The sequence below is a fragment of the Mirounga leonina genome, unplaced genomic scaffold (genome assembly GCF_011800145.1).
Source record: "Mirounga leonina isolate KUSES-001 unplaced genomic scaffold, KU_Mleo_1.0 Mir_82, whole genome shotgun sequence".
NCBI lineage: Eukaryota > Metazoa > Chordata > Mammalia > Carnivora > Phocidae > Mirounga > Mirounga leonina.
In genome coordinates this window covers 8793327-8804520 of record NW_023270825.1, presented here as the reverse complement: position 1 = coordinate 8804520, position 11194 = coordinate 8793327, and the positions used below count along the sequence as shown (strand labels likewise).

Sequence of the window (11194 nt, the reverse complement as noted above, 5' to 3'; positions counted from 1 at the left end):
TGACTGGAAGCCACACTATGGGCAGGGCAGACTGGAAGTATATATCAGCTGATTCCTATTGGAACCAAACCTTGACTCTGTTCTGTCCTTCTGGAATTAAGCTGTTCAAGACCACATTCTTCACTCCACCTGCCCAGCCAGGAAAGGGTTAACTCCCTCTGCGGGGAAGATTACATTATCTAGGACCTTGCAGGGCTTTTATACACAATACTTGGTATTCCTTTAAAAATTACTCTAAGAGAAAAAGCAGACAATAGAAGAAGACCCACCGGCAATCCAGAGTTGTCAGAAAAGAACTTGAAAATAACTGATTAGTATGTCGAAGGATATAGAGAGAATAATGAACAAATGGTTAAAAGGGTACAGATAATCAGAGAAAGTTCAAATCTGTAAAAAAGCATCAAATGGGCATTCTAGCCCCAATAAATACACTAACTGCAGTTAAGAAATCTGATTGGTTTAAGAGCAGATCAGATACGGCAGATACCAGGATTAATAAAAAGTAAGATAAGCCACTATAAAACACCAAAATTGAAGCTCAGAGAGGAAAATAATAATTAAAAAAGCAGAACAGAGCATAGGAGGCATGACTCACAGTTTAAAAGGTCTAAAGGTGTAATTGGAGTCCTGGAGGGAGAGGAGAGAACAAGGTAGGAATAACTGGAGATACAATGGCTGAGAATTTTCCAAAGTATCAGAAAAGCTATTAGCTCAATGCCTGGGTATTAGCAAAGCTGTCCTAATCCTTCTTCAGTTCCATGATTGGGTTCAGTTTCTTTTATCGTCCTGGAAATTTATTCTGTTCACCAATCGACATAAGCAGAACTGGAATTTAGATGTTCTTGTTTATGTTGTTAACTGAACCATCCCCATCCAGGCCTTTTCTAGGGGTTGCTGATTACTGTGTCCCTCGTTTGTTTTACCATTAGTTCAGACATTTATCAAGTATGTACAGGTACCATTCCCTTTGTCCAGCACCATCACTGCTCCTGACCAACTTGGTCAAAACCAACTGATCATGGACATCCTCCTCCCACTTACACTGCCCCATTTCTTTCTTTCTTTCTTTCTTTCTTTTTAAGATTTTATTTATTTATTTAGACAGAGAGAGACTGTGAGAAAGGGAACACAAGCAGGGGGAGTGGGAGAGGGAGAAGCCGGCTTCCCGCTGAGCAGGGAGCCCGATGTGGGGCTCGATCCCAGGCCCCCGCGATCATGACCTGAGCTGAAGGCAGACGCTTAACGACTGAGCCCCAACACTGCCCCATTTCTTATTCTTCATCTTACAAGCCTGCGCCCTCAGCCCCAGCTAATCCTCATTAATTCCTGGTCTCCAAACACACCCTGAATATTCCCTCTTTCAAGTCTGTTCCTGCTGCTTCCCCAGTGGAACAAGCCCTTCTGTGCCATGCTGTTTCCAGGCCATCTGCCCCCGCTTTCCTGCCTGCCTCGGCCAGTTTGGGCTCAGCATGTGGGAGAAGCCGAGCAGACCATGCAGAGATCTCAGTGACTCTTAGAGCCTTCTGAGCCCTGCTCTGTGCCCCTTTATTCGGGGCCTAGAATAATCTCCCAGGTTGAGTGGTCTTAGTGCTGGGACACCGGGGCTTAGGAGGGCTTGTGAAGGGCTTCCCCTGCTGGAGGAGGACAGCAAAGGGTCCAGGCAAGGCTACACAGTCATTACCAGGCTCTGCCAGGGAGCAATCCTGGAGAGGTCCGTGTCTCAAAGTCTTAAGACTTTGGTGACATCCACTGCAGAGAGTGAATACTTCAAGTTGCAGGTCCCAACGATGGACAACCTGGCCAGAAGACATTGCCATATCTCAGACATGATATGCACAAAGGCGAGCTGCACGACAAGGGTCCAAACTTTTGTTCTCATTGCCTGCCAGCCCTGGTCTTTCTTCAGGGCAGGTCCAAGGGACAAGGGGACACGGCAGGAGAAGGGCACTCAGTGAAGTGGTCTGTTCATTAGGGACCTCTACACTCGCTACTGATTTTGTTCTTATTGCTAATGGAAGCCTTTACTTACATCTTGTCCCTGAACTGATGGGGAGGTGTTCTTCGTCTTTACCTCAGACCCTGCTGCCATTTCAGCAGCAGTGGGGGGAAATCTCTCTACTCCTGGTTCTGCCTCTGTGTTCCCCACCTGCATGCCTATGGGCCTTAGAGCCAAGAGCAGGTGGGTTCACCCTCTTTCCCTACCGCCCACCGTGCTGAGGCTACGAAACTGTTCAAGCTGCAGTTTCTTGGTTTATCAAATGCAGATGACAACCTCTAGCTCACGGAGCTGTTGGGAGGACATAAATGAGACGACATAGGCCAACTGTCTCGCTTGGCATGGGTGCTCTGCACCTATTGACCAACTCTGCTCCAGCCCATCTACCGCCACACACCTGCTCATCAGGGAGTGAGGCTGAGAACATCACTCTGAGAGGAGTGACAGAGATGAGTACCAGCTGCAGCAGCGTTACAAGGGCAGGGCTGAGGGACTGTCCTCGGGGGAGGGGACAGGTGTGCGGACATAACTATCGGACATCAGGTTTTGAGGACCCATTGTGTACCAGGCACTGCTCTTTACACACATTCATCTGATCCTCATAGCAACCTGGGGGGCTGGTACTTGCAGCAGACAGGCTCTGGGGGGTCCCTATGATTCCTGGCTCCTGGTATCCACACCCTTGTGTGATGGGTGCCCTCTGTTTGGATGTGGGTGGGACCAGAAATCATTTTTCAGTCTTCCCAGAGGAATGACATCACCTCCATAATCATTATAATGTGAACTTGAAGACGCATACGTCTGGTTTTCAAAAAGAAAATGATCACTTCATGGTGCATTCAGACAAAGCCCGGGGTGCTTACCAAATGGCCTGCCTCTCGCCTCTGTGGCCTCATGGCAAAGCAGAGCTAATAAGATGGCCAGGCCAGGGGGGCACTCTGGACCCCATGGCCAGGGATAGGTGGACAAGATGGCCACACGCCCTCTCTCCCCTGGTCTGGTTTCTGTCATCACATGATTCTGATCTCAAATGTCCCTGGGGCACTGGCTCATTCTCTGATGGGAGGGCTTGATTGTCCTCTACTCCTGGTCAGATGCCGCCAGGGGAAAGAGCCCACTGAGCTTGAGGGATGCCTCTAAGCTCACAGAAGGGTCCTGACGTGAAGCCCTGTGGAAGGAATGGTCCCAGGGGTGGAAGAAGATGAGCAGTCTATGCTAGTTCAGGATCTGGGGCAGGGAGGTTTGCCTGAGGTCCGGGCACAAGCCCCAAGGCAGGGGTGGGGAGGGGCAGTCCCGGACATAGCCTGCGGAGAAAACTGGAGAGGAGTGTTCAGGGAGGGGGCTGCGGAAGGATCATGGGAGGGAAGTGGAGTGTTGGTCTTACGGCGACACCCCTGCCCTGGGCGCAGAGCCGGGGGTGACCCCATACCCAGGAAGGCGCCTTCCCACCCCCTGCAGCTCAAGGCCCTGTCTCAGCAGTCCAGAACTGGCCCAGCTCCCTCCGCCCCTGCCCTTTGGCCCTGCCTCTGTCTGCCCCGCTGCGGAGCGCTGCCTCCCCCACCCCTGGGTGGGTCCGCCCCTTGCTGCCCCCACTGCTTCCCCCCTGCGGCCCAGACCCTGCTCCCCGCTGGGGCCGCGCCTGCCGGCCCCGCCCCGCGCGGGAACCGCCCTGCTTAAGGCCGCCCCGCACCTGGAGGCCTCACTTGTGTCTATAGGACCGCGGGGGATGCGGTCTTGCCATGGCCTCGGGGGCTTCTCCGTGCCTTGGGGTGCCTCCGCACCGTCTGTGGGCCGTGAGGCCTGGCATCTACGAGGACGAGAAGGGGAGGACCTGGGTGACCGTGGTCGTGCGGCTCAGTCCCTCCCAGAGAGCTCGGGGCAGGGGCTCCCCGGGCAGCACAGTGAGTTGTCAGGCGTGGGGGGTGGGAGGTGGGAGGACTGTGCAAGGACCTCAGCCCGTGTGGGCCTGGCACATTCAGCAATAGGGCCCGGGATAGAGGCGAGAGGAGGCCGTTCTCACTTGGCCTGAAAAACTCGGCCGTGCAGGGTCCCGAGCTCAGGGATGTCTATGCCTGATGCAGACCCCCGGAACCCCTGCCTGGAGGGGCCAGTGGCATGAGCTTATCTGCAGGAGAGGATGTAACCCTCATTGGGAGGCCGAGGGGTTCAGTAGGTCAGGGCCCAGTCCTGTCCCCAGGGCATGCTGGGAAGGCTTCACGGATCGGGCAGCTATTACCTGGGCCCTGCAGGATGAGTAGGAGTTTTCCAGGTCCCAGGCAGGAGGCTTTGCAACCTAGAGGCAGCAGGTGAGCCGACAGTGGAAAAGAAACATCAGCTTTGGGTTCCTTATCTACAAAACAGGAATAATATACCTCTGTGGCAGGTGAGTCACGGATGCCACAGCTGAAAAGCCTTGGGGGCGTTTGACAGATAACACCTTCCGGAATCCCACTTGGGAAACGGATTGTGGATCCGGAAGCTAGGGTGGAGTCTAACACCCTTACCCAACCCCCCCCCCAAAGCTCCCCAGGTGTTAAAGATAATCATTCAGGTTGGCAACAGTTGCCCCAGGTGAGGGGTTTAGATCCATCTTAGAGGGGTACAATAAATACCTCGTGTAATATGGGAAAAGACTGTCAAGCTACTGCAAAATGCCATTTAGGCCATTATAAACGATTTGCTGACATTTTAAACAATACAAAACACTTCTAGCACTCTTCAAAGAGGTTATCCAGAACATTTTTGGTGGAGAACACTGAAAATCTTTTCCATACCTGCACCAAATAATGCATGCAAAAAATTATGGACAAAATATTTTGGTAGTTTTTTTTTTTTAGAGCATAAAAATGTATCCAGTGGGAAAAGTGGATTCAAATAATGTAGCTATGGATGCAGTGGGGCACCTGGAGAATGAACATTTCCCCCTGTTTAGAATAATTACTTCTTATTAGTAGACCTGTATTTTCATATATAATCTTAGGATGGGAAGCAGCGTTCTGAGCCTGACCTAACCCAAAGCCCAGCAAACTTTCTGTAGAGGGTCTGATAGTAAATATTTTCAGCTTTGCAGGTCTGAAGGACCCTACAGTGACTACTTGACTCTGCCCTGTAGTGCAAAACCAGCCAAAGACAGCATGTAAAGGAATGAGCATCTGTTTATCTACAATAAACCTTTATTTACAAAAAGAGCTAGCAGGCCAGATTGGGCCCACACTTGGCTTACACCCTATCTAAAGCCAGAATCCAAAGGGAAAGAGATTTTGCCATGTAATTAAAAGCATTTCCTCTGCAAAAAGAGCCCATAACAAAGTTAAGACAACAAACTGAGAAGAATTATTTGCCATATGTATAATTGATAAAAGGCTAGTATGCTCATCACAAAGACATTAAATACTCAGATAAAACCGCTGTAAAGAACTTTCCATTTTGTTGCATAACAAAGGGAACTTTGGTTATAGTTGGTGGTGATTTTCCCCACTCACTTTTATACCTTTCTGTATTGACCAAATTTCATTTTATTTTATTTTTTTATGTTTATAATAAGTATGTGAAGGTCAGGATCAAAACTACAACATATTTTTGGGGAAAACCCATCACTCCTAGGTCCTAAGGTGTGTGGATGCCTTACTTACAAAAAGAAGTTAAAAAAAACTCTAGAAATGGCTGAGACAGAGGCCCAAGGCATAATCAGTGCAGACCCAAGGTTGCCGACGGGTGGGAAGAGTGGCTAACTTTTCAGGAGTAAGGTGGGGTGCAGGTCAGTGGGAGGACCATACTTGGGGGAGCCAGGAGAGAATCCATCATCTCAGGTCTAGACCAAACCCCCAAGAGATGGTGCCATGGCTTTAGGTCTGGGATTCTCAAGACATTCACATCTGAAGGGGCAGCTCCCCAGCGGGGCCAGGCATCCAGGACTATGTTTGCGTGCAGCCCAGCTGTCGGGGAGCCCTGTCTCTGATGCGCCGCCTCCTCTCTGGTCCCTTCAGCATGAACCCAGCATCACAGTCCACATGTGGCAGATGCCAGTGCACCCCCAGAAGCCCATGTCCCCCAGCCAGCTGACACTCTCCCAGCTGCCCCTCATGTGGCAGCTCTATCCCGGAAGAAGGTACAGAACAATGGATTCCAGGCTCTGGGAAGTAGTGGACCACGGCCAGGCAAGTGTGTGTGGCCTCACCAACTATAACCACCTCAGAGGGTGAAGAGGGGCAGGTGCTGACTGCATCCTGCAAAGTGGGACCAGGGATGGAGGGGCCAGGGGTGGAGGGGCCAGGGGTGGAGGGAGCAGGGGTGGAGGGAGCAGGGGTAGAGGGCCCAGGCTGCTGAAATCCACAAAACCCGGTTCCATCTGCTTCAGGTGGCCGGACAAGCATTTCCGGGGGGCGCTGACTGCTGCTCCCCCTCCTGCAGATTGCCTCCACAGAGCAGCTGATTCTGACCCAGCTGCCGCCCGGGGAGTGACTGACAGCGGAGAGCCGGGGAGTGACTGACAGCGGAGAGCCGCTCATGGGCTGGTACGACGGGGTCCGTGTCCCGCAGTGTGGAGAGCCAACAAAAGCAAGGAGGCCTCTGCTCTTTATAGGAAGACAGTGCTGGGTTCCTTTCCCTCCTGCTGTTCCCTGAGCTTATCTCACATAGCCACCCCCCCCCCCCCCCTGGTCTGTGGTTTTCACTGTGCGCAGGCCCCCCCCCCCCCGACCTTCACAAAGCACAAGATCTCATCAGATAGTAGTCATCATTTAATCTTTGCAAGAATTCTGTAAGGTGCATGTATTAATGTCCCACTTTACAGATGAGAAAGCTGAGGCTCTGTGGGCTGGATAGGATTGCCCCAAGACCTGGAGCCCGGAAATAGTAGTGATCAAGCTCAAGTCCAGTGAGTGCGGCTCTCTTCCTAGGTCTGACCATGACACCGGGGTACCACAAGTCTAATCAGTGGCAGTGGCCTTCAAGGACCCTGCCTCCCCCCACAGTCGCCTTCTCTCTGAGACGGAGCAGGGCCCCGTGCATTGGAGGGACTGGAGCTGGCCTTGCCCTCCCAGCCTTTGGTCCTGCTTGCATTGGGGGCCCCATTCCTCCATGATGCTCTGCCTCCTTTTGTCTTCTCCCAGGTCTTGCTGGCCCCATGGATCCTCTGTGAGGATCTTTGCATACCTGCTCTTCTGTTTGCACACGTAGCATGGCCTCCCTGGGAGAAGGAGGCAGCGGGGCCCTTGTCGACTCTGCTTTTCTTGTTTTCCTCAGCAGTCCCACCCTGCTCGGCTCTGCACTCAGTGTGACCTGCCTGGATGGGCCCTGTCTGAGTGCTGGGCCCAGCTCCCCCACTGGCTGCAAGCCATGGTTTCTCTTTCCCTTTTGTGCCCCTGATGCTGATCTTCCAGGTGCCCCTCTGCAGATCCCTTCTGAGGCCCCCAGGCCCAGCTCCAGCCAGACCCCTGGTTGGAGCCCATGATTGGAACTTGCCATCAACCTGCTCCCATTAGGCAGAGAGTGGCTCAGTTTTAGAGACGCCTTCAGAGCGGGAGCCAGGCCTGGACTTGGGACTCAGATGGGCATCCATTCTGCTGACCTGCTGGCCCAGAGGAGGTGGAGTCCCAGGAGGCTCACCTGCACCAGGGGCACACAGAGGGACGGACTTGGCCCGAGGTCCTCCTGCTTCTTCAGTCCTTCAGCTCATGGATGTGACGCTGGTCCATGAGGGCTCCTCGCAGTACTGGTTAATTAAACTTGCTGTGGTCTGCTTGGTGCTGAATCAGAGCTTAGCTTCAGCTGGTGTCTAGTGCAGAAAAGCAGCAGTACTTAAGCTGGCACTTGAGGTTGAGATGAATTTTAATTCCCCATTGAGTGTTTTCCACCCCGGGAGGAAGTTGTGATCAGCCCATTTCAGGAGCAGGATGCTAGGGGAAGGGAGGGAGGTGAACCTCCCCTGGGGTTCTGTGTGAAGCTCGGAGAAGGCAGGCGAGACTGTGGCAGGAGCCGGTGGGGGGACCCCAGCTCTCACAGATGGACGACACCCCCTCATGTCTTCGTGGGATGGCAGAGGGAACCATCTGAGTGGCACATGAGGCGGAGTCTGAGGTGCTGACTGGGGCCACGACGGAAGAAGAGGGTGGTGTGGACGAGGGGCGGGGTGACAATTTAGTGGTGGGAAGAAGAGGGCATAGCCTCTCTCATACCAGTCACGAGAAGCAATCACCAGTGGATTAAAGTCCTAACCTTAAAAATGAATCCATGAAAGCACAGGAAAATACAGTCATGATTTTGGGGTGCAAGAAACCTTAAGCGAGATGTAGAAAGCCAAAGCCAGTGTAGACAGTTGTTCTAGTTAAACATTTTCTGTAGGACAGCATACTAGAAGGCAAAGGTGGAGGACATTGGGACTGGATACCAAGGCCCTAGGATGCAGAATGCATAGAAAACTTCTAGAAATCGCTAAGAGAAGGGGGCGTGTGCCAGGAACTAGCAACTTACAGAACAGGAGATGCCCAGATGTTGGAGGGGAGAAGTACAGATTTCAGAACTCTGAAATCTAGATCCTTGGTGTCGGTAGAAGTAGAGGCTTGATTGGGATTGCGTGGTGGGAGTGTCCACTGTTATAGCCACTTTGGGGGTTTGGAGGACAATTCCTAAAATGGCACACGGGGCCCTTACCCAGAGTGCTTCCCTACAGCAGGGTGGTCAAGCTCAGCAGTGCAGACATTGGGGACCGGGTACTTCCTTACCATGGCGAGCTGCCCTGAGCATTGTAGGGTGCTTGGCAGCATCCCTGGTCTCTGCCTGCTAGATCCCAGTGGCACCCCCTGCCCCTTCGAAGTTTTGAAGACAAGTGTCTCCGGTAATTTCCAAATGTGCCCTGGGGCAGAAATCACTTGCACGTGTGCATGAGAGGTCAGGGGAGGGGGCAGCATGGTCACAGCAGGGGTCCATCGTGGAGGAGCTGTTGAGTAAAAGGAGACCCCAGGAGCAGAGGTTGGGCTGAGCCCCTTCCAGTTAAAGGCTTCTGTGCTCTGAGAAATAGGCTCTTTAGAAAGCCCTCCTGCCCTCAGCAGGCCCTCCCCTCCCCCTGGCCTGAGACGGGGACCTGGGAGCGGGGATGTCATGCAGCCCGCATCATGGTCACAAAGCAGGCATGAGCAAGAGTGAGGAAACTGTCCTTTTAGTTCAGGGGGAAGTTTACAGAGCCAGGGTCGGCAGAGAAAGGAGGCGTGTCAGGGTGGGGGGGGTCTATGGGACCCCCAGGGCGTGTGTGGCCCAGGGCAGGGGACTCAGCCCCCGTTCATCTCCCTCCCGTAGCCACGAGACCAGTGTCACGATCAAGAAACACACACCTCTTGGGTGCCAGGCAGGCTGGTTTTGGGGTGCCAGCTATTTAGATGTCTGGGAATGCCAGCTGTCCAGCACCTGGACAGGCCCCAGGATGGCGGAAGGAAGCCACTAGTCCCGTGGGTAGCTGGGCTGGGGTGCAGCCTCTTCTGGGAGAAACAGGGCCTCCGGTCCCTGCCCCCCGCAGGAAGTCCCCAGGGTCAGGCTGGGACGGCTCTGCAGCTTGCATCCCAGGGCCTACTGGTCCTACAGCATGGGGAGGGCCCCCGGTCTCTGGGGATGCGCCGTGGGGGTCTGCTGCCTTCTAGGCACTGTCAGGGGTCCGCACGCCCGCATGGCCCCCCGAAGTCTGCAGTGTCACCGCATGTGTTCTGTGCCCGTGATGGCTTCCACCTGGGCTCCCACTGCTCGCGGTGCCACGTGTCTGCCGGGACTCCCATGCAGCTTCTGTCTGGGTGGCCTGCCTCCGTGTCTGCCGGGGGCTCCGCTTGCCCTGACACCTGGCTGGTGCCACACGGGATATGGTGGTGGCTCCTCGAGGATGTGCTCCAGGAGCCTCGCCCCACCTCGCTGTATTGTGCCTTCTGCTTTGGCTGGGGCCCAGGGGCCCACCCCGGCTCCTCCTGAAGGCAGGTTTCCCTCACTTCCCTTGTGATTTTCCCTCTCTCTCAGCTCAGGAAGGGCAAGTGGGCCTGCTTGACTTTTCTCCTCCCTCCTTCCTTCCCTCCCTCGGTGCCCGCCTCTCCTTCCCACCCCTGCTCTGGGGCAAGAAAAGCAGCAGGCTCTCCTTTTGCCTCCCCTGGTCTTTGAGCTCAGTTGTGGATCCGCTCCAGGATAAGGAGAGATCCAGAGAAATCTGGAAATCTTTTCAAAGGACAGCAGCCTGGCCAGGCAAGGGTGCTGGCCTGCCAAGTCCAGCTGCAAATGTCAAAAGCCTTGGATTCCTCCCTGTTTCCTGGGAACAAAGACCAAGTCTGCCCTTTCTGTGGGGAGGTGGTGTCTAAGGCGGTCCGGGACAGAGGTTGGGGGTGGGAGAGAGCAAAGAGAAAAGCACCGCAAGATATTTAAAATCCCTCCTGGTGCATATCCAGGACCGTCACAATGGGCTTACAGACGCTGGTCACGCATCCCTGGAGGTCTGCATCCTGGGTGAGCCCCATTCTGGCTCTTTCCGGGCCGTGTCACCCACAGGGCGTCTTCCTCCGTGGGAGCTGTTTGAGACTTCATGTGCTGGGTCTCTGAGCCAGATCACTCATTTGTGTGTTTGTTCTTCCTCAATATGGGAGCTTCCTGAGGGCGCGTGGCCAGGTTCTGCAAACATTTACAGAACCTCAACTTTGTGCCAGGCCCAAAGCCAAGCGTGCAGGGAGGCAGAGCGCTAGGGTCAGTAAAGGGATGAGTTCAAAGTTGAGTTGAGTTCCGGATGCATGTGGAACATCCAAGGGGAGGCCTCCTGTAAGCAGGTGTTGTGTGGGTCTAGAGAAAGATCTGGGCTGAATTCATAGACTGGGGGGTCAGCAGAGAAGTGGCCATTGCAGCCAGAGGAGAGGAGAGAACTATCTGGGGCTCCCATACTTCTGCACAGGGTCACAGAGTAAATATTCGCTCTACAGGCAATACGGTCTTTGTAGCAACTGTGCTTTCGGGGCCCAAAAAAGGAGCTACGCACAACCGTCACAATGAGCATGCTGTGCCCCAGTAGAACTCTGCTTAAAAGGGGTCAGCAAGCCAGACCTGGCTCACCGGCCATAGCTTACGAACCCCGGATCAAGAGAACGGGTACAGAGCAGAAAGAAAATGGCAGATCTCAAGCATGACAGCAAATGGATCAGCAAAGGAAACTAAGTCAAAAAGATCTAGTAGGAAAAAGCCCAA

The 11194-nt window shown here is 53.7% G+C and overlaps 1 protein-coding gene across 1 annotated transcript; it reads left to right on the top strand.

Moving 5' to 3' along the window:
* Nucleotides 1–3735: 3735 nt before the first annotated feature.
* On the top strand, nt 3736–6457 carry TCL1B (TCL1 family AKT coactivator B). Its single transcript, XM_034992985.1, has 3 exons — nt 3736–3897; nt 5983–6153; nt 6407–6457. The coding sequence occupies exons 1-3, from the start codon at nt 3736–3738 to the stop codon at nt 6455–6457; spliced, it is 384 nt and encodes a 127-aa protein (XP_034848876.1).
* Nucleotides 6458–11194: the final 4737 nt, after the last annotated feature.

Excerpts from the sequence above, each read along its gene's own strand:
- TCL1B (XM_034992985.1), top strand. The coding sequence starts at position 3,736 with ATGGCCTCGGGGGCTTCTCCGTGCCTTGGGGTGCCTCCGCACCGTCTG. Across the intron at positions 3,898-5,982 it reads GGGGCTCCCCGGGCAGCACA|CATGAACCCAGCATCACAGT; the intron begins GTGAGTTGTCAG and ends TGGTCCCTTCAG. Across the intron at positions 6,154-6,406 it reads AAGTAGTGGACCACGGCCAG|ATTGCCTCCACAGAGCAGCT; the intron begins GCAAGTGTGTGT and ends CCCCTCCTGCAG.